The 23,362-nt window shown below is 40.6% G+C and overlaps 1 protein-coding gene, 1 long non-coding RNA gene and 1 other non-coding gene across 3 annotated transcripts in view; 1 reads left to right on the top strand and 2 right to left on the bottom strand.

Annotated features, from left to right (window-relative positions):
* The window catches only part of Crisp1 (cysteine rich secretory protein 1), a 14,637-nt gene extending 9,855 nt beyond the window's left edge, over nt 1-4,782 (bottom strand). Inside the window, exon 1 of the mRNA XM_070023561.1 lies at nt 4,676-4,782. Coding sequence (XP_069879662.1) covers nt 4,676-4,685 — 10 coding nt within the window. The 5' untranslated portion in view covers nt 4,686-4,782. The remainder of the gene's footprint in view (nt 1-4,675) is intronic.
* LOC138827990 (uncharacterized) lies at nt 4,463-23,362 on the top strand. The gene is made up of 3 exons (XR_011372202.1): nt 4,463-5,766; nt 7,554-7,666; nt 23,293-23,362. It is a non-coding gene; the product is annotated as an uncharacterized lncRNA (long non-coding RNA).
* On the bottom strand, nt 8,390-8,522 carry LOC138828540 (small nucleolar RNA SNORA42/SNORA80 family). Its single transcript, XR_011372288.1, has one exon. It is a non-coding gene; the product is annotated as a small nucleolar RNA SNORA42/SNORA80 family (small nucleolar RNA).

Here is a 23,362-nt window from a genome sequence, read left to right as displayed (position 1 = left end):
CAGAGGGTAAAGCAGGGAGATTATCCTGTGCTATCTGGGCAGCTGAAGGCCATCACAAGGTTATTGAATGTGGAAGAGAGAGCTAGAGGAGGCCATGTGGAATGTGACAGGCTCCACCAGCCAGCGCTGGCTTTGACGAGAGAGGAAAGAAATACAACAAGGAAAAGTCAACAGAGTCTCCATTGGTTTTTACAAGGGCACTGTGTTTGGACTCCTGACTTCCACACCCATATATGATAGTGAATTTGTGGTCATTTGAGGCACTAGGCTCATATAACTCGTTATACTTCAAGAGAAAATGCAGAGAAGAAATCTGCAAGATTAGATGAAAATTCTTCTTGTCCATAGAAGAGATATGTGGTGTTGCTAATCTGTATCTGTGTATTCCATCTGAGATATTCTGAGATGTCTGATGGTTCTACTAGGAGTAGTTGTCAAGCAGCCAGATAAACCAGTGCTAATTCATCTTCTTTATTTTTACCTGATATAGTTGGCTAGCTCTAGGGTTATTAATGATAATATTAATAGGGTTTTTAAATTTCATTGTCACCTTTTTACACTCTATCAAGTTTCTTTCTGATTTTGTACTGGGGAAAACAAGAGACTAAAAGTGTGGGTTTAGTTTTACAGGACTAAGTATTTTTTAAGAGAAAGGTAAATATTTTTTGCAGAATGGAACAGTACAGAGTGCTCATGACTTTTCACCCAGGGCCACTTAGTCTCTAGCGCCCTCTGACACTAGGAACCATGTTTATTATGAGGGAAACCATAAACCAATTCTGAGAACAAACAAATGCCAACAATCACATTTCTACCCTCCCGCCTTATTTCTTTCTTTCCCTCTGTCTCTGTCTGCAGAGGTTCACATATATGCACACTCAAAGACTGGTAAAATGTGTATTTCCTTCTCTTACCTAATCACAAAATCTAGGAAAACAAATAATTTAATCCAATTTAATTTAAAAAGCAAAAGCAAAAACATTTTGAGGTGGGCATTGGTGGCTCATACTTGTAATCCTAACTACTCAGGAGGCTGAGTTCTAGTTCTAGGATCCCAGTTCAAAGCCATGAGGACAGGAAAGTCTGTGAGACTCTTATCTCAATTAATCTCCAGAAAACTAGAAGTGGAGCTGTGGTCCAAAGTAGTAGAGCACTAGCCTTGACTGAAAACTCTCAGAAACAGCACCCAGGCCCTGCGTTCAAACCCCATGACTGGCCAAAAAGCAAGGGTTTGAAATATAGTAGAGGTTGTTAATAGACATGCACAATGCCACAGTAGTTCGATAGAACACATATATTACACCCATAGATTATGCTTTATTCACCTATGAAAGGTATATATGTATGTGTGTATTTAAATGCGGATATTTTAAATGCAGATCTATCTTTCCTCTGTCACAACTAGACAGAAAACTTAGTGTTTTATAATATAAAGAGCTTAAAGAAGTTGATATAATACTTTGGAGAGGTGACTTTGAACCTTCCAAAAAAGGAAGGAAAACCTAGACACTTACCATTACCTACTGAGATTGGCTGGAGGAAAATTTGTGCCATCTGGAATTAGACTGCCTAAGCATGTTTGATTCACCCCCAATAACGTGTTAATTGGAGTAGGCAGGAAAGCTGAAGAAAATCTGCTGAGAGAGGAACTTCGGATTTGTGAGCCCAAGTTCTGACTTTGGGATTATGGACGAGGTCCTCATGGAACATAGGACACAGACAAAGCAGGAAGGCAATCTTTGTCCACTTACAGCTCAAGTAGCCACTCGGGGTAACAGACACAAGGTGGTGAAGTTAATAGTTAGACACCTTTTGGAAGTATTGTCAGCATAGGAGAATGAAAATGGAATCCAGAATGTCCTGGGTATTATCTGCTGGTCCAACAGAGGAGATGCCAACTCTGAGAGTTTGGGTGCGTCCAGAAGACATAGCTCAGACATGGGGGTCATGGAATGAGGCCATCAATGGTGAGGGGTGTGGTAATCAGAAAACCCTGCTGAGATTGGAGCGGAGTTTGGAACTGGAGAGTGGGCTGGAGAGGCTGAATAGAAGCTGAAGGGATGGAAGCGTATGAGGCCGCGGGTCAGCCTGAGGTTTGTTCACTGGAGCCTTGGGACAGGATGTGTCCTGGGACCTGAGCAGGACTGTGCCTTCAGGATGGGCTAACTGGGCCTCCCTGGAGTGGAGACTGCAAATCGGAACAGTAACTGTAAGAAGGCCATTTAACCCGCATGTGGTGGAAGGTACAGGGGACCCCGACTGAAGCCAGCTCTTCTGGAGGGGTGGATTGCAGGGGGAGCAATCACAAGCATCCCTCACTGGGGTATCAGTTCCTTTTTAACCCAAGTGGTTCATGCACTACATGCAATTTTAGCAGTTTTAATAACGTCAGAAAGTCGAGTCGCTCGGCTCTTTCCTGTAGCCTTTATCTTCCTTGCTGACAAATAGACCTTGAACCATGGAAAGCTGAAGTTTTTCTTTGAGTTTTGTGGGTGAAGGGGAACAACCGAGGGGGAAGAGTCAGGTCCTGCCCCATGACAGGTCCGTGGAATGCGTTTCATACATTAACTTGTCAGACTGTGGCCTTCTCAGAAAGCACCTGGGAACAGACTCTTCCCAGCCTTCCTCAGAGCCTTGACAAGAATGAACTGTACAGAGACATATTTTCCATCCCTAATCTTCTTTGCCTGAGTGAATCAAGTAGGACTGGATGGATCTATTATAGAAAAGCACACAAACTGAAGGCGTTGCGCTTGATGGGTTTGTATTTACAGATCCATGCTGAGGTCATTCTGTGTACAGAGGATTTCTGATGCACCCAAAAGGTTCCCTGTGACCCTGTTTGCCATAGAGCCCCTGATCATGAGTTTTCATAAACGTGGCATTGGGGTTTTAACTCCAGGCCTCATGCTAGCTAAGCAGGAGCTCTACTGCTTGAGACATGCTTCTTACCATTTTTGCTTTCGTTATTTTTGCATAGGATCTCACTTTTTGCCTGGGCCAGCTTGAACCATGATGCTCCTTCTTACCTTTCCCAGGTAGCTGTCTTGTCAGGTTCTGGGTACCACAGTTAGCTTTTTATTAGTTGGTGGGGGGGGAGGGGACAATAATAACTTTCTGCCCAGGCTGATCTGGACCTACATCTTCCTGATTTTACCCTCTGGATTGGCTTAGATTAAAGATGTGAACCATCATGCCCTGCTAGGCTATCAGTGTTACATACATACATACACGTGCACACATACAGACATATACACACACACATATTATTTTTCTTTAGTAGGAGCAGAACAGAACACAGGGAGAGATTCACACCTACCATTATCTGATTCATGACAGGTTGTGTAAGGAAATTCAGTTGTAAGGAAAGGTCAGTATTATATCTAATAAAGAAAACAGGGAATTTGAGCCCTTCTCGATAATAAAATTAAATAAAAATTAAATTCTATAAACAATTACTCTATAATTCTATAAATAAAAATTATCCTTTTCATCCACAGAGCCAAATGTGAAAACTATCATATTTAAATGACATAGTGACTTTAGATGGTCATTTGGAATGTCCAGCCATATTTCTTCTAAGGAAATTCCTTGGCTTCTTCCTCTTACATTTGTCTCACTTGAGCCAGTAAGTTCCATTGCACTACATTTTAAGCTGTAAAAATTAGATGGATATTTACATCACATCTAAAAATTTTAGTAATGTATATTACATAAAATACACGTGATACTTAAGATGTAAGAGATACACTGTATCTATCGCTGAAGATAAGATTTTCCAGGGGCAGAGTCCAAGAGAATGACAAGAGAATCAAAGTATTAATGGAACAGACGGCAATTGTCAAGAGCTTGAGGAAGAAAAGAGAGGCCAGGGAGAAACATCATTAAAGGAGCTAGTAGCCCGGGACTAAGTGGAGGGACTAAAGCATGTGACTGGACTAAAGGAATCCCAGACTTAGCATCAAGACAATGGAGCCTGGAAGAAAGGTAGGAGATGGAGAGGTGACGATGCTGCAGAAGGAAGTTTGGGCAGTTGAACCTGCCCCCTTGCTCCCACAGAGTTGGCCTCACTGTCATTGTCTAGAAAAACCTTCCATCGTATTATTTATGATACGTCCAGTGAGTCACCGGGGTCAAATTTGAAGCCATTCTGCCTTCAGATAAAAAAGAGAGGTAGGAACGCTACCCATTCAAGAGTCACACCCTCCTGCTTGCTATTCTATTTTAATGTAACAGCATTAAAGTAGCAAAAAATGGAAGAGAGGGAAACATTACTGCTGTCCATGCAGGGAAGTAAGAGCGAAAGCCTTTCGGCTGGTTATCAGAACACCGGCTTCCAACAGTTAATGGAATAAAAGATGATCACTTCAGCACTGTCAGATTTACATAACCCTATCGATAATCCATCCCACATGCAAGATGTTTATCCTGAGCCTTGCACCCAGAAGTTCATGAGAATGGCCTCAGCAAGTATCATTTCTCTGCATGTGTAGAGTACGTCTTAGGAAGAAATCCATGCTTGCCAGTGATAAGAGTAACTGACATCGACTTTCAGATTGCCTGGGTGTCTTTGGCAGAGAATCTCCTGTTGAGCCTTGTAGCAGTGGCACTGCGGGCTCACCTCTGAATCTCCCTTTAAAATGAAGCAATCTAGCAGAGGTGCTAAGGAACTCACCCAAGTCCATCGCCAAAGTCCAGAGCGCGGGGAAACGGCGTCCTGCGAAAGACCCAGACGTTGGTCTGTATTGTGCGCTCTGGTGTGAAATGACTCCTCATGAAAAATATTTGCTCAATGAGGCAGGCAGTACAAAGGAGCTGTGCAGAGCAGATCAGGACACTTACAAAGCACAGAGGTCATGCATGTCAGATGCTCAATGGACACCTAGAGCCTGGGACACTCATGCATCATGGTTATGCTTATGTTTTCTAGCTTGTGTTCTAGACAACATCTAGAGTATGCAGTGGTGTTAAACTTCTCCATGGGGTGGACGCTACAAAGACCAGCTGCACCATTCAACCAGACAACGGGAACCAGGAGCGGCGAAGAAAAATAAAAAAGGGAAGATTCTTTCAGCTTTTTTTCAATCATGCATACATGTGTTGACTAGTTCTAGTAATTGGAGATGCTAATGTGAGCCAGGCCGTCTTCTAGATACTCTGGCTGGATAGAATAACTGCATGTGTGTATAACTGAAATTTAGTGCTGAACACATGGTTTGCCGGACATTTTTGAGAGGTTCTAGGATTTAAAAGAAAAAGAAAACAGATTGCTTTCCTAAGGAACTTATGTTTCACCAAAAAACTCTCTGTGATATGGGAACATTCTAACAGAGAGTTCCAGAAGTTATGTGGGGGGAGCTAACTATCTTGGTAATTCTGGAAATAGAGAATAGTATCATACTAAATATGAAACAGTGACAACATTAAATATCCAAAATTTCATTTGAGTTGGGTGGGATGAAGTAAGTAGTACTTTTAAAAGCAAAAGGAACAATCATATATGAAAGTATGAAAATCATCCTGGATCTAGTCAGATGTTTTAATTCCTGAAAACTTGGCATTTATATTTGTGTATGTGCACTCTACTTCTCTTTCTCTCTCTTTCTCTAGCTTGCTGATATCTCCATTGTTGATTATCTTTGGAGAAAAAAAGTCAAGATTCAATAAAAGTATTTCCCTCTTATTTCTCCCCAAAAATATCCCTTGAATATCTAAAAGAGAAGAAATTAATTATGAAGAATATAGTCATTTTCTGTTAGCACTGAGGTGAGTATTGAAAAGATTAAAATGTGAAGAAAGACTGAAACTTTTAAGACAGAATTTTCTGGCTTTGATAGTTTTGTAGTGAATGCCTATAACACAGTCAGCAAAAAAAGTAAAACTAATTACTTCTTAAAAAACTTACTTGTTGGCTTATGGGTGAGATAATTGGGAGAAAGGAGAGGAGAAAAATATTAAGTTGAACTTGAGTCAAAGCTGATCTGTAAATTCTTTAACATTTTGGAGACATCATTTCACGTGATCTCTGTCATAAAACTCTCAAATTACTGAGCAACTTGTCCCATGCTGTAAGAAGAGAACTGGAAAAGAATTCTGTTTCCTCAACAGACCAGCATGGTTTATATATTGGAAATGTATGATTGTCATTTATTTCTTGCTACACTGCTGTTCATAAAGAAGTGTGTTGATTCAACAGCGAGTTGACTGTTTATGGAAACTTAATTGCTTTGGTTTTATCTGTTGGTCCTGTCAATCTCTGGCATTGCCATACCCAACACAATGCTGTCTGTATTTATATCAATGATGACTTCATATAGAGTTGCTATCCAGCTTTAAATATGGTCTTAAAAGAATTTGGGAAGTGTTGGAAAGCAGAGAGTAATTTGATTTGCATGTGAGCCCCTAAACATGGGTGCCATTTGGCTGCTTCTGTTCCTCTCTCTCCTCTTTCTGGATTGTTCTCTTTCTGCTCAAGCTTTTTGCTTAGTTACGAAATGTAATGGCTTTTTCCCTGAAAGAAATCAAGAGCACATTTATCTCGCATATAATACAAAAACATAATATTTTCAATTGGAACTATCCCAGAAAACCCTGGGGAGATAAATGAAGACTAATGTGTTTATAAGCACATCGTGTTTGTTAAAATATATGCATGGAAGAATTTTAAAAACCCGTCATTCACTTAGAGATCAGATAATAAAAAAGTTTAGAAGGCATATATAACATACAGTAGAAAAAAAGAAACCAACACTCACAGTTACATATGATTTGAAAATGTTATTTGTGCAAGAAAAATTACAACATCTTGAGTACATGATTCAGCCTTGTCATTCTGATGCACATATGCATAGATATTTTTTCTGCTTTTTTGCCAATTGACTGGTTTCATTCTTATGTCCCATCGGTCCCAGAGTAACTTTTCCATTTCTCTTTTCTTTTTCTCTTCTCTCTGTGTGACCCATTTGGGCTAACTTCTTTTTCTACCATGCAGGAAAATTACAGTTAATGTTTCAAAGGTCCTTTGTGTTGCAATAGCTCCAGAATTGTAAACTTGTCCAAGAACTTGGTCCCAACACTCTTGGACTTCCCTCCATCGTTTAGTTTTAATGGAATAGAGATGATGCCATTTTTTAAAGTCTAATAATTTAGTTTTCAGTTAAGATACAGAAACACCCAGGATTCCTTAAGTATTTGATGAGGTAACACCAATGACTTTTGTATGCTATCAATACACCAAACAAGCCAGATGGACAAATGGATATCTCAACTTTTGAATAATCAGTGGAAAAATGATTCTTTCCGTAGACTAACATAGCTCAAGGTCCCCACAGTTTGGATTGTAGAGATCACCACAAGATGCTCAGTAAATTTGTCAGATCTGGAGACAGTGAGGTGCCGAAGGGAAGAATCAAGGATGTACCAAAGTCTATGTTCTCTTCTTGGGTCACCAAGTGAATCCCAAGTGACTATGAAAACTTCTGTTTTGAATCTCTCTGATGATTGTGTGTGTGTGTATTTTGCTCATACACAAGCTTTAAATTGTCTTCCACTAGTAGAAACAAGTAAAGGAATTTGGATTTGGCCCGGCCAGTTGGTGGCCTTGTCTCTTGGAGGACATGCGTCCGCTACTCCGGAAGGGAGAAATAATTCCAAGCGTGCTGTGAAGGTATGTGCACGTTTCTATGCTTGCTAACTTGTGACCTATAACTAAAGAAATGAGTTTTCTAGGTCTCTTCTTCAAGAAAAGCTTTGGTCTTTTATGAGGGTGAAATATTTTCCTGTCTCCAGATCCCATTACTAAATTACTCTAAAAAAGGACTTTCTTTGGCCTATACAGTAAAACATACTGGCAGTTCTAGAGGTGATTTTATTTGATTAAGTTCCATGTTTACCACCGAGGAACTGCTGCAAGTGATGGAAGAGCCTGGGGTTCTACAGAGGAGGGAAAACAAAGGAGCCATGCATCAGGTTCGAGACTCACAGGAAGGAAGGAGAAGTGTCTTGCTTTAAAATATATGAGGGCACGCCTGCAATCCTAGCTACTCAGGAGACTGAGATCTGAGGATTGAGGTTCAAAACCAGCCTGGACAGGAAAGTCTGTGAGACTCTTATTTCCAATGAACCACCAGGAAACTAGAAGTGGCGCTGTGGCTCAAGTGGTAGAGTGCTAGCCTTGAGCTGAAGAGCTGAGGGACAGCGCCCAGGCCCAGAGTTCAGGCCCCATGACCAACAATAAAATGTGTGAGGGCAGATGTCCTTTGCAGCAGGACACACCCTCACGAGGAAGGACAATTCATTTTCTAGAGCTCAAATAAAATTTAACATTGTCAGTCATGTGTTTTCAGTTAATCTTTGAAAGTACTTGTCAATTTTCATTCCCCGCCACCCCCACCATGGTATCCCCTTCAGTGCCAGTAACCCCCAGGTAGAGGCCAGGCAGTGGTTCGGGACTACAGTTTGCTCTGGTGTGGGACACTATGAAAGACCCAGGGGGATAAGCATGCCATAAATTCAATTCATGCCTTCATTTTCTATTCTTTATGTCTTTGTAGAACATGTGAAAATCATTAGGTTAAACATTAATAGTTAATTTTGCACATAGCATCTATGTGGAACAGTAATGTCTATGTCCTTGTTTTTACAGTGTGAGGAGAGAGAATAATTTCATCTTTAAGTAGTCATTGGCTGTGTAATATGATAGCATAGGGAGAAATTAATAGAGAAAAGCAAGTTTCTACGGTTACTGCTGACACTGAAAAAGGCTCCGGCATGCACAAGTGTTTGGCAAAGTTTTCTCGATTCTGATGGACTTGTTCCTTTGTTTTATTGATCTATCCCAACAATGCGATGATTATGCTCTGTCTTTTACATAAATGTGCCCAAATGTCAGAGATTTTCTGGCATACCAGAATAGTTTTACACATTTCTAAAGAAATCATTTTTTCCAAGTATCTCTGTAAGAGCAGAAGCGTCTGGGTGAGCAGCTTGTTCCAAGTTGCTAAACCACCTCCAGCCTTAAAGGTATGAGGATTTGATTGTCTATTGCAAACATCCTCATTTAAGTACAAACGTTCTTGGACCATCCCGGATGCTTCTCGTTCTTCTCTCTTTCCCCCAGCCCTTCCTTGTGATACAGGATCCAGACTTCATTCTGGTCCCTGCAGTTGGCCCTTTCTGTCCTTGACAAGTTGATTCACTCTTGTCTTCACTAGATCCAGAATTGTTCATTGTTTGACATGCTGGGCACAAGTTCATGTTACATTTCTACTAGGTTCATGGTTTCATCTTTTAAAAATATTTTCATGTTCAGTTGATTCTGACTAGCACAGTTATGTAAATGGTTTTTACTTGTGACATTTCTGTATATGTTATCTAAGGTACATGAATCCTATTTACCCTTTCTATTATACCCTCTCTATTACTCTTTTTCATTGGGTAGTGTCTGTAAAAATAATATTCTTTAAGCCCTCCAAATGGCAAAACGTGGCAGTTCCTTCTCTTTCTGACTCCAGAAAATACCTCTAATTTAAATCTGGGAGGACTCACAGTCCTGCGGTGGTGTTCTTGGAGCAGGATGGAAAGGCAGAACTGAGTGTTCTATTCTAAAATGTAAAGTCACCTCGTAATAACCTCTTTCTGTCCTTTATCCTGGAAATTTTTCATTGCCCTATGTTTAATTTTTGGCTAACAAACTTGAAGCTCTTTCTTCTTAATCTTAACAACATCGAAACTCGTATTTCTTCAGGGGAGGATCTTCACCTTGCATAAGTAAAGGAAGACACTAGAGAAACATGGGAGGGCTGTTGACCTCTTCTCACCCAGGAGTTCTGACTAGCTCTTGCATTTCAGTCATTCATTGACATTTCTACTCCTGAAATTGGGTTAATGATTACTGTGTTTTAAATTTTGTATTTGCTACAATACTTTCCTCAATTTGTTTGTTGAACAAATATAGATGAAGCCTAGAGTCACCAGATTTATTGATCCATTGCAGTTGCTAAAATCTTCGTCTTTTTCTATCCTGAGTAGATTATAAACAGGAAAGGCAATCTCAGAACACGGTTATCATGATACTTGGAAAGCTTTGTATTTTTATGATAGCAGTATGAAGATAGAATATTCGCCATGTTAAACCATACATCAACCATGTATAACATTTTTTTAGTGTGAGAAGGCTGGGACTTTTGAAGCAAGACTTAGCGATGGTGCACACAGGGCTTTCCGAAGTCTAAAAGGAGAAATGGCTGGGGAATTCCTCTGTGTGTGAGTGCGGGGTGAAGTGTGCTGTAATTTTAACAGTGCCGGTGACGCGGGCAGATGGGGCTGGAGATATCCAGGCAGATGGCGATGGCCGAGGCCAGGACAGCAGCTGCCGGCGAGTGGGGGCTGAGCAGATGGTGCGTGGCACAGGCCGCCACAGCCTTCAATGGCGAGAGGCGTAATAAGTTCACGTTAGAAGATTCTGGAACAGCTGTCCTGAAGCTAGTACAAGATGAGGTCATTAATTTCAGCGATGGTTTGTTAGTGTGCACTGGTGTTCGCATTAGGTGAAGACAAAGTAATGATTAAGGGAGCAGAAGGGTGCCCCTATGAGATCTGGCCTCCAAACTTCCAGTCATCTGACTGAGTTTTCTTCAGTGTGGGTAGACTTGCAGGAATAAGAAAGAGACAGAGTGTCTGAATCAGACTGGATGGATGCTTTACAAGTCCAGCAGAATCACATGACCATCTTTTGGGCTTTTTTTTTTAATGATACAAAAGCTTCCAAATGCATTAAGAAACATATAGTATATTTTCTAAAAAGGCACCAATTCCTTTATTCATTTCCTAACCTGCTAAGACATATATTCTGAGAGCCATCTATACACCTATTATGAATAAGCTTTTGCTGTAGAATCTTATACACACTACATTTTGAGTTCCCATTTAAGAATACTTGGTGGGAGATTGGAAAAATTACAAAATTTGGTATGAATAAGTTAAATTGTTAAGTGAGAGAAATTGTATTTCTGAGCCAAGCACCAGTGGCTCATGCCTGTAATCCTAGCTACTCAAGAGGCTGAGAGGATCATGGTTTGAAGGCAGCCAGAGAAGAAAAGTCCCCTTGAGATTCTTATCTCCAATTAACCACTCAAAACCCAGAAGTGGCGCTGTGGCCCAAAGTGGTGAAGTGCTAACCATCAGCAAAAGAGCTCAGGAACAGTGCCCAGGTGTTGAGTTTGTGGCCCATGACCACCAAAAAAAAAAAAAAAAAAAAAGGAAGAAAGAAAACTGAAAGAAAGACAGACAGGAAGGCATTCAGGCAGGCAGGCAGGAAGGAAGGAAGGCAGGAAGGCAGGAAGGCAGGAAGGAAGGAAGGAAGGAAGGAAAGAGAGAAGAAGGAAAGAGGAAGAAAGAAGGAAGGAAAGGAAGGAAGGAAGGAAGGAAGGAAGGAAAATTGTATTTCTGTACATTTCTGTACTTATGCTCATGGAGTTCCAGCAGGATGATCTGAATACAACAATGATTGGATCTTGAGACTTGGATCTTGCAACAATGATTGGATCTTATAAGACTGATTGGATTTTGCAGCAATGATTGGACCTTGGATCTTTTTCTCCTTATTCTTATCTCTCAGGTCTGCAAGTCTCCACTGGGTCCTCTCCAGAGACCAGGAAGTTTATTTGCAAGTAACACTTCCAGTTGTCTCTGAAAATGGTTCTGTTCTGAGTTGGGCTACCATCCATCCTGGGAAACAATGAAATCCAGGTCTGCTAAAGGCATGGCATAGGAGGTCAGCCTGGCATCCTAGCCAAGAAGGGGTGACATGGAGAATGTCAGGGGCTGAGACCTCCCCCACTCAGCCTGGTCCAGAGAACGATGGAAGTGAATCTGAGAAACCACGCGGAGCTCACAGAGACACCTGAGAATTCAACTATAGTTTGTAAAAATCAAACAAAATGAGAGATTTACCCAGACAATGCAGAGTTTCGCTTTAGCAAGACCTTTGGGTACTGATTTTATCAAAAGGCGCCCTGAAATTTGAGCAGTCTTAACAAAAGAGTTCTTTTCATGTCTCTATTCTCCTGCTTCAAAATATGACCCTTTAAAAGCAGAAAAGATACAAGAAAGGAAACATTTTCTGAATAATTCCTTATGGCATCTAGAACTTATCATTCTAGAATATTTTTAGGACAAGAGTAGCAATGTGTATTCTTTATAGTAGACAACAAACACACAGAACAGAGAATCACGAATGGAAATTCCATCCAGGTGCTATTCTGACGAATTCAACAGGTCCTGGTTTTCTATCATGTGAAGATGTCCTGCCTAATAAGTGAATTTTCATATCCTCTGTCCTAACCATTTAAAAAATGTTGAAGGTTTAAAGTCTGTGGACTTATGAAAATATAAGAAAAAGAGTTGCCAAGTATTATGTGTTGACAAAATGCTGAGCTTAAAGTGGACCTTGTCATCACAATCCTACAGGGTGGAACGGCCAATGTTCCCATTGTGTTGTTGTTGTTGTTGTTGTTAGATGAAGGCCCTCAGACTGTAAGAAATCAAGTAAACTGGCCAAGGTTATGTAAGTGGTAGGACAAAGTCTTGAGTACTTTCCTTGTTCTGGGAAAGGGTGCTTAACCACCTTGTTCATCCTGTCAGTGATTTGTATGATTTCATCCTTGACTTTCAAACTTATGAAAGGCGAGCAACAACATTAGCATATAGTATAATGGAAAGAATAAAGTGAAACACACCCACACCCAATAGCACACACACACACACACACACACACACACACACACACACACACATGCAGGCACCTGTACCCATCTGTATTTCAGTAGCTAACTGTAAATCATTTTTTTTCTATACAATATGATGAGATTATATAGTCCTGATTCAAACATCTCAACAGTTGAAATGGCTCAGTTAGACATTCCTGTCTTCTTTTATCATCAAGGACTAGATTTCTAGCCTATCATGACTTCTTTTTTCTTTTCTTTTCTTTTTGCTGGTCTGGGGCCTAGGCACTGTCCTTAAGCTTCCTCGTGCTCAAGGCAAGCACTCTACCACTTGAGCCATAGAGCCACTTCCAGCTTTTACAGTTCATGTTGTTGAGGAATTGAACCCAGGGCCTCATGCATGGTAGGCCACATTCCCAGCCCCACCCATCATGACTTCTAAACATTGAAATGCTTTCAATGTTATAATAGGTATATATATATACATATATATATGTATATACACACACACACACACACACACATATACATATATTTCATAAGCCAAGTAATGAGTATAATCCTTTTCTTTTGGGACAGTATCACCCCTTCCTTCACTTTTCCCCAGTTTCTCCCTGCTATCCCTGTCCACAAGTTGCATAGTTCATTTTCCACATCGTGTATACTGAATATCATGATTGCCAAACCCCTTTTTTTAGATCCCTTAAAATGCAAATTCCTTTTAGAAATACAAAGTTGGAGTTGGGCATAACAAAAGTTCCTGTTTGTTTACTGTTTTTATAGGTCAGTTGTGGGGCTTCAACTCAGGACCTGGGCACCGTCCCTGAGCTCTTTATGCTCAAGGCAAACAACACTCTACCACTTTGAACCACAGCTCCACTTCCAATTTTCTGGTGGTTCATTGGAGATAAGAGTCTCTCAGCTGGGCACTGGTGGCTCTTGCCTGTAATCCTAGCTACTCAGGAGGCTGAGAACTGAGGATTGCGGTTCAAATCCAGCCTGGGCAGGAAAGACTGTAAGACTCCTATCTCCAATAAACCACCAGAAAACCGGAAGTGGCACTGTAGCTCAAGTGGTAGAGCACTCAGCTTGAGCTGAAGAGCTGAGGGACAGCATCCAGGCCCAGAGTTCAAGCCCCATGACCGATAAAAAAAAAAAAGAGTCTCTCAAATTTTCTGCCCAGGCTGGCTTTGAACCTTGATCCTTAGATCTCAGCCTCCTGAGTGGCTAGGATTAGAGGTGTGTGCCACAGATACCCAGCTATTTACAATTTCAATGATAGACTTTCCATATAGCACATTTTCCCTGGTGTCTTACTATAAATCCTGAGTTTTCCTTGTCTAAGTTGAAGTGTGGGTACATTATGAAATTCTGGTTGACATTTTCTTTTTGCAAATATTCAATTAATAAGAGGTTATGTAGTCATCAAGTTTTCCGGTTCCATTACCTTCTGTCAGTACATAGTAAGGCAACCAGGAAAATAATTAATTTCCATCTTAAAAATTCCTATAGGAGCAAATGATATTTTTCTGGCAGTGTGTGTGTGAATACTTGAAGAGATGCCAGAAATAAATCACGGGAGAGCGCTGATTGTCAGGATGCCGCACCCAAAATGGGTTCTTGTCAGCATCCAGCAGATGTGAAGGGTGACCCGGTGGCAGGTCATATTCCCAGCTAGACTTGGCAGTCCTTCCGGAAAGACAAGCCAGCGCATGTTAACCTCGACTGCGGCTCCACTGTGTTCTAAAATCTCTGCAGCTCATTAACACATAAGCAAGCCAAGGCTTCTAACTCTCTGTTGGTGCTAATGAGCACATTCGATCCTAAAGGTAAATACCTCAGAGAGTAGACTATATTTAACATGCAACTTATAAACTGTCTGCCCAAGGAACTTTTAGTCGAAGAGGGGCAATTGCATTTGGTAAAGGTGACATTTATTCCAGACAGAAGGGCACCAAACATGATTTTTTTACAACCATCCTTTCTTGGGAATCTAGGCAAGTATCATAGCCAGAGACCCTAGGACTTGTTTGTAATTTTTTTTCTTGTTTCTTGCTTAGAGATACACAGGCCCCGGTGGAGCACTTACTTTATGGGAACCAGTTCTAAAAAAATCGTGGCTAAAAATGAAAAATGAATTCAACTCAATGTTTTAACACATTCGGTTCTTTGCTCTTTCTGTGCTTTGAAAACTATAAAATGATTAAAACTAATTTGCTATTTTAGTAAGTAGACAAGTTCAAAATGTCACTGCAGATTCATTTTTAAGAAGGCTGTGAGGAAATAATATGCGTCTTTAACGATTTTTGCCAATACCTTGTCTGTCCACTCAGAGAATGCGGCTTCAACCAAGTATCCAATGTGCTTTTTACCACTCCTTTTAGGTCATTCAAAAATATGTTTAAGTGGGTACAAGTGGTTCATACCTGTAATAATCCTAGCTACTCAGGAAGCTCAGATCTGAGGATTATGGTTCAAAGCCAGCCTGGGCACGTTGTCCCTGAGACCCAAAAGCCAGAAGTGGGGCTGTGGCTCAGGTGGTAGAGTGCTAGCCATGAGCATAAACGCTCAGAGATAGTGCCAAGGCCTTAAGTTCAAGTCCTACTAGCAGCACAAAAGCAAAGCAAAGCAGCAGACAAAAAACAAAAATATGTTTGCAATATTAAAACTGAGATAGTAAGATGGAGACTATTTTTTAACCTTTTGCATGAAGAGCCTGGGTTGATGACATATCCAGTTAAAGGCTTTACTATTCAGTCTGAAACATGTAGCCATTTTATAATATACTGTGAATAATATCTTCACTCAGAATAAATTAATGTCTGAGCAATGGGGGCTAAACCATAGACTACAGTGTTAAATGTAATCTTAAACTGTGTACACCGAGGGCAGACAGAGGTAGACACTTCAACTCCTGAAGCAACCCCACAGTGACATGACTTAACCAAAAGATGTTAAGTGCTTATTTAAGGTCCCAGAACTACAAACTTCTTTGTGGCAGAATTTATTGTTTTTTCTTTGCATATGGCCTATCGTCTGGGTAACTCTGATTTACAGAACATTTCCTTGCTTTGGTCTAAGCGTCAGTCTCAAAGACTCAGGATTTTAGTGAATAACGTAGGGATTCACTCACCTACAAAACCACAGAAAAATTTGAGATTCATGGCCAGTTGTGTTTACTGCCATCACGTTGAATTTCTTCCACCCAATGAGTTTATACAATACCTCAAGTTTACACAATACCTCAACGCTGAAGTGCTTTCTTCTCTGACTAGTGACATTGTTTACTGAGGGTGGCCAGGCTGACCACAAGAACACCAGAAGGACAGGTCATTTCTTTTTTGTCAGTTATGAGACTTGAACTCTGGGCCTAGGCGCTGTCCCTGAGCTCTTCAGCTCAGAGACCAAGTGCTCTACTGCTTGAGCCACAGTACCCCCTTCCCCTCCTTCCCCCCCACCTCCCCCGGCCGCATCAGTTTCGGGTCTTAAACTCTGGGCGTATCTGGGCGTAGGCTAGCTCAAGGCTAAAGCTCTACTATTTGAGCCACAGTACCACTTCCTGTTTTCTGGTGGTTAATTGGAGATAAGAGTCTCATGAACTTTCCTGCCTGGCTGGCTTTGAACCTTGATCTTCAGATCTCAGCCTCCTGAGTAGCTAGGATTACAGACATGAGCCACTGGTGCCCGGCTGTACTGATACATTTGCATGCAGCTTTAAATCATTCCATTCAGCATAACAACTAAAAGGGAAAGATATGCCAGACAATGACTTAGGAAGGATTGGAATCTAGAAAGCATTTACTAGAAGTCTTGTTTGAAGTCAGGCACATGGCTCAAGCTTTTGTAATCATGGGGCGATCAGTTCTAGGCCAGCCACCCACCCTTCCCTCCCTTCCCCCACCCTTCCCTCCCTTCCTTTCCCTTTTTCCTTCTCTTCTTGCCACCTCTCTCTTTCTTGTCTTTCTCTTGCTCTCATACACATATGCACATATTCTTTGTGTGTGTGTGTATGTGTCAGTTGTGGGGCTTGAACTCTGGGCCTGGGCGCTGTCCCTCAGCTCTTCAGCTCAAGGCGAGTGCTCTACCACTGGAGCTACAGTGCTGCTTCCAGTTTTCTAGTGGTTTATTGGAGATAAGAGTTTCACGGACTTTCCTGCCCAGGCTGGCTTTGAACCATGATCCTCAGATCTCAGCCTCCTGAGTAGCTTGTATTACAGGCATGAGCCACCAGTGCCTGGGGCACATATTCTTTTAGCTCTTGATGGATACATTTTGGCTTCCTACCTTTGTCTTCATGGATTGAGTCTATTAAAACTTAAAACGTTCAGTATACAAATTATAAATTATATCTGTTCTCTCCATTTTCATCCAGAAAATTTACACCTAGATGAATCTTGTGTTTTTTCCATAACCTAACATAGTCTATATTCTTTATGATCTTTGGACTTTGTAGAGGACACAGTGTATCATGAAGCTGTCCATGGATCAGCAAAGTTTCTAGACAATGCTTTTGGGGATATCCTCTGATAAATCTGTTAGCGTTAGTTGACACTGTATCCTGATACTCAAAACACACACAACCTGATAGACCAAACATGATCGTTAGATGTTTATAAAGGCATGCTCTTGCTCAGCGGGCAGATTAAATTTCTTTGAGGATCAGAAGTGAATGAAAAGAGACAAAATGTCAGTGGAAGAGACAAGCCTAGAGGACCACACAACTGGCGATAATTAATAAAGTTGCTGAGTTCAAGTTTGGGGAAGCTAGTGCAGTTTCCCACCCACTGCCAGGAAGTGGTGTTCCCGGGTAGGGATCACCTGTTGGCAAATACAAGGTGAGAAGAAGTTTGACCCTATTTACACCCTGTGGTCTATGGTGAGCATAATTCCAAGAGTATGAAAGAAAGGTGGAAATAATCCTTAACCAAATGTAGGCCAAGCCAGGCCAAGACTTCAAAGATATATGGGCTGTGTGTCTTTAGGATAGTGATAATACAGAGCCACAGATACGTGAACTGACTCTCACCTGAGCAGTATGGAGTCCCAGATAAACAAGCACAGATCTCGCTGACACGCAAGGACCCAAGTGGGAAAGAAAACAACCATGCCGCCAAGAAATCATTTCCAAAATGTGGTGCCACAGAAAACATTGCTTTCATGGAAGGAGTCCCAATAAGGGATCACTTCCGAGGTAACAGAAATAAAAGAGTAATCTAAATAGGAGTTAAAATAAGACTGAATGAGCTCCTCTAAAAAATATGACTAGCATTCTGCAAGTAAACAGAAGGCTATGAAAGAAAATCAGTTGGATAAGTATCAAGAACTGTTGGATGTGGAGAAAGAGCAAATTATTAATCTCAGAAACAAACAAACATACACTTACCCAAGTGCACTAGCCCTCCCATGCAATGGAAGTCATTAATTGCTTTAAGATTGAATGGCAGAAGCTGTTTTGGTTGGCTAAGACCTGGGAATAACAAAGGATATTGTCCACTAAACAGCACCAATTTTGATTCTGCCACACAAAAGCCCTAGCACAAAAGAAGCAAAGCTTTAAGAGAATGTGCCAGAATTTATGGAGTCAGGAAAGAAACTTGTTGGGTTTTTTACATACAGAATAAGAACTGTTGAACTAACAAGGCTTTGATGAACCTAGCTTTGTGTGAGCTGATTTGTGAAGAAAGACCATAGCTAGGACAGAAAAGGAACAGCAGGCTTCAATCATCTATCTAAAAGACAGACAAGCTTTCCAGCTCTTTCTGTCTCCAATTTCCTAATCCCCAGTGATTATGTATTTGGGACATACAATATATTTTTACATATGTGTGTGTATGTATACATATATGTGTATGTATGAATCTCAGTCTACAATATAACCTGCCTACACGTTACATTTACCTGTAACATCTTCCATGATTATTGGACCACTGATATTCTACCTACATGGCATTTCTTTAACAAAAAGCCATCGAAGATCACTGCTAAGATACTATATTTACATCAAAGTGTGTATTTATTATAGTTAAAGAGCGCTAGAACATTTGATAAATCATTTTATACCTAACACAGCTCTACTTAATGTGAAATAAAAAGCAACTTGGAGAGGCAGCCCAGTTAGGCCCTCAGGGTCTGGATTGTATGTGGAGTGTTGATAATGTGCAGTGAGCCAAGAAGCTGTCAGCGTGGCAAGGCCTGGTGCCAAGAGAGGCCCGGGCAGAATGTGCCCTGCTGGCTCCTTTCTCTCCCTGACAGCGATACTGATGGTGGGAAGAACCCCACTGCCACAGCCCGGCTCCTTGTCAGAGGAAGCCATGGGCAGGTCTTCAAATAGACAGTGCAGTATCATCTAGGGACGGAACAGAAAGCGTCCCTAGTTTGTACAAGACAGACTGTGAGCAGAGGCAGGCTTACATCCACATCTATAAAGTACAGAAGCAATGCTCTCTATTTCTGCCTCATAGCAAACATGACTTATGTAAAGGTAAGGGAGGGACACTGTCCTCTTTGAAATGCCTCAACTTGTAGACGTCTAGTTCTCCTAGAGCAATGGTCACGCGGCTTTGGAATTTGTCTGCATAACTCAGTTTTTGTAGTAAAAGAAAATGTTCCCAAACAAACCATCCCAGTGATGGTTCAAATTATTTCCACTAAAGCACCCATCGAGTCTCACACTGGTGTGACAACCCATAATATTCTTTCTGGGTGGGAATATGATAGATAAGTACTTTATAAATGATTAATCATTAATCCATTATAAGTGATTGCTTTTTGTAATTGTCATATTAGGTTTTAATTTGATATCTTTATAGAACACCACATGGATAGATTTTACAATTTGGTTTCCTTTTAAGATGATCACTTTGATAGTTAATCACTTCTCTGTGTATGTATACTAACAAAAACAATTCTCTCAGAGTGCAACAAAATCCACGATGTTGCATAAGGGTCTGACAAAAATGGTTTTTAACATCCCAACAACGTCTGTGGTGTTAATACCTGCACAACCTTCTAACACACTTCAGGCAATATGTTAAAAAAAATCTCTGAGCAATAGGAGCTCTATATGCTGGGAAAATAGGAACTCAGGAATGTACCAGCCCTTTAGGTTACTGAGGGGACTGCTGGAGAGAAACAGCTAGCAATACATCATACCCAAGGTAGGCCTCCCTCATTAAGGTAACATTCTTTTTAAATTTTAATTAGTACCCCAAATGCAATATTAAAACTTCTGTTTTTGCACATGCCAATGCATACTTAAAGGTACCTGTGCTTATGCTGGTGACAGTTTTACATGCACTGTTGCTCCTAAGTAATTAATGCCCTAAGTCTTCATTGTGTTGATAGTCAGAGATGAGTTGTGGATTACTTAGATTCAGTATTTCCTAATGGAAGGTCTCAAGTCATTACACCTAACGTGTAGATAGTTCTGGGACTTTGTTTCTTCTATTAGGAGACAGTGGGCTCTGAAGACTGCTTCTTGTGTATCTGAGAAAGACCAGTTGCAGATAGGAGAAATGTAGGTACCAGTGTCTCCTCTTCTGTTTCCAGATGACTGAGGAACTTCATAAAGCACTAGGGGTGCTTTATCAGTGGTTACTATGCACTGTGAGACTAAGCTAAAAGATCACCTAATTTTTCTAGATCTTCTCAGCTAATTAAGTACCTAGATGAGAAAACATTCGTAAAATGGAGCTGAGTCACACTTAACTAGTCAACTATTAGTATTTATTTAGTCAGTTATGGGGCTTGAACTCAGGGCCTGGGAGCTGTCCTTCAGCTCTTCAGCTCAAGGCAAATGCTCTACAACTTGAGCCACAGTGCCACTTCTGGTTTTCTGGTGGTTTATTGGAGATAAGAGTCTCATGGACTTTCTTGTCCAGGCTGGCTTTGAGTAGCCTCCTTGAGTAGCTAGCATTACAGGGTGAGCCACCAGAGCCTGGCTTTTGGTACTTATTTTTATTTAATACAGACTTGGGCAAGGAATTGGCATCTTGATATCTGTATTTCCTGTAGCTCAAACAGGCCCTGAGGGCAGAAAGAATGTTTCATTCTAGAGAGGTCTCAAATGAGAGGTCAACAATGATGGATTAAACCTGACACCACCTGGCCAAATAGGGATGGAAAGAAAACTTGGCAAGAGTTTTCTTTAGAGTTTACATAACAATAAAACCCTAAGATTGCAAATGTCCATTTCAACAACAGCCATAGCCTGCTTAATACCACCCCCTCTGCTGAGATGGGAACCAGCCTTCCTGACAAGGTAGGCTGATGCCTGGGTCCATTAAACCTTGCTTTGAATTATTCAAATGGAAAAATCAGAATTCTATGATCACTCGTGCTTGACAGCAACACTCTTTCTTCACTAAGAACTCTTATTTTTAGAAAAATAATGTACACTTTTAAATTTGAAACCAGACAAAGGGATTCTCAACTAAATACAAACTCCCCAGTTTTGTCATTTACTATATTTGTGCGCTTTGCTGAGTTTCATTTTTCTCTGTATGTAGTTTTCTCAATGACAAAATGGTGTCACTGTTTCTCAGGATTGAACCATCTTTGTATGCCAGTATCTATGATTTTATGATTTCCCACCCTGGATTTGCTTGTTCTGTCTGGATTCCTATCTACTATCAGTATTTCATTGTATCTGGAAATATGACTGGACATCTCTTTGAACACATATTAACCAAAACAAGTTGACAGAACACAACTTATGTTCATTATAACTTTTAGTACCCATGATTTGTGAAGTATCAAGCTAAGTGCTGAGAGAGCTTAACCAGCTAAGTCTAAAATCTAAAGTGAACACAACCAATGTAATGAACGTCTGTTTGAATTGTGCAAGAAAAACATTCTTTTGAGAATCAGAACAAATCCAAACTACCTCTATAAGGAAGTAGAGAAGTATGGAAATAAGATAGAATAAGAACCTATTTCATGGAGTAGATTTAAAGGAGCAAAAGAATTTAAATACATGTAAGACAGAAAGTCCGTTTTTGTGGAATACATAGCTTGTGTATAGTGTATCTAAAATAGTAAAGAAGGTAAAGGAAACTTTTCCTTCATTTGAAAAAAGTGACCATTTCAGTTTTTATTTATAAGAACAGGCTCAGTGCAGAGAAAAATAGGAAAATATAGAGAAGGGAGTGATTTTTTTATTTATGTATTATGTGGCTTATTTTTTAAACAAAGTATTAATTTTTTTCCTATGCACAATTCTTCTTGTTACAGTTTCTGTGAGGTGTTTATTCTTTTCTTTTCCTGTTGGGTAAAAGATATCAGACTTGACATTTTGGTTGAAACTAATAACTTCATAATGGAATAGCTTAGACCAGGTAAATCTTTCTAGAAATAGTATTTATGAAATACAGTGGAAAAAGTCCCTTTGATTTGTCAGGAATTAAAATGTCAAGGTTGGAAAGTAAAAAAGAATTCTACTTCTTTTTTTTTGTATAGCAAGTCAGATCACATAGAATTTCTAGAAGTGATGCTATTCTGTATATTCACTATTAAAGTTCTCATTCTTATTAAAAGAAATAATTTGGGAGTTGTAAGACACTTGATTAGTCACTCATCTTCCCCTTGCTGATGGCACTTTAAATTATGCCAAAGACAAACAAACAGCAAAACATCTTTTGGGGGGGGGACTCCTATATTGCCTCTCTAGGGATTTAATAGTTTATCACCTTTTCATCATTACACAAATGAACCAACAGAAAATCTCTTTGTAGGTTACCTTTGCTGTCTTAAACGATATAATTGCTTTAGTGGCTTGCACAACCCATGAATCAGAGATACTTTAATTGAATGTAAAGTGATAATTGCCTTTCAAGAGGAAATTCAGTGTGTGAAACTGAGGGGACCAGTTGCAAGAGGGTTGGTTTTGTTCATTTGATCGAATTTCAGTAGTGCTGAAGTCTTGAGCTACCCACCAGGTAAAGAAGTTTGGAAGAGTGGAGACAACACACACTGTAGGCAAGTTAGTTTTCTTTTGAGACTCATATATCTAAATAACAGTTTTAGGGAGGAGCATGCTTCCTTTCTTAATGTAAACCCCTGCCACTCAAAGCTGACAAATTGGCAACTTCGGGAGAGGAGTATTCCATTCAGAGACCAGGTACTGGACTGACAGTGACAGGGATAAATCTTCCTGCCTATCTCCACCGGCTCAGCTCAGCCAAGATCAGAAAGTTGCTGGCAGCTTCTGGAAGGCCTGCTGGGGGATTCACATCCTGTGACCTACTTGGCTCCTGGCTTATCTATAGAGACCACCAGCCCGGGAGCTAATTACTGAGGGTCTGTAACTATGAGTCCCTACTCCTGAGGATCAGTAGGCGGAGATCGCTTCTTTGATGGCTGGCCTGAGTCCTGCAGTGAACAGCCATTTCCCAGTAATGATCCAATGGGCCTAGAAACAGAGGATCCCTCGAAGATCCCTCGAATCATCCAGGTCTCCATTAGTCTTGACAAGGCCTAAAATGAGATTTATTTAAAGCTCTGTGATTTCCCCCCGCTTTCACCGTCTGTATGTGTTTGCTTACTGTCTGGTCTCCTTTTTTCTCTGCAGAAGCAGTTTCAGGCTTTATTTAAGTGTTGCATTTCCAAGCGTCCGTGACTCTCCAAGGGGCTGGCCACTC

The sequence above is a fragment of the Dipodomys merriami genome, unplaced genomic scaffold (assembly GCF_024711535.1).
Source record: "Dipodomys merriami isolate MVZ:Mamm:240054 unplaced genomic scaffold, mDipMer1.0.p SCAF_16, whole genome shotgun sequence".
Lineage (NCBI taxonomy): Eukaryota > Metazoa > Chordata > Mammalia > Rodentia > Heteromyidae > Dipodomys > Dipodomys merriami.
The sequence above is the reverse complement of the archived record's forward strand: the minus strand, read 5'-3'. Positions and strand labels throughout refer to the sequence as shown.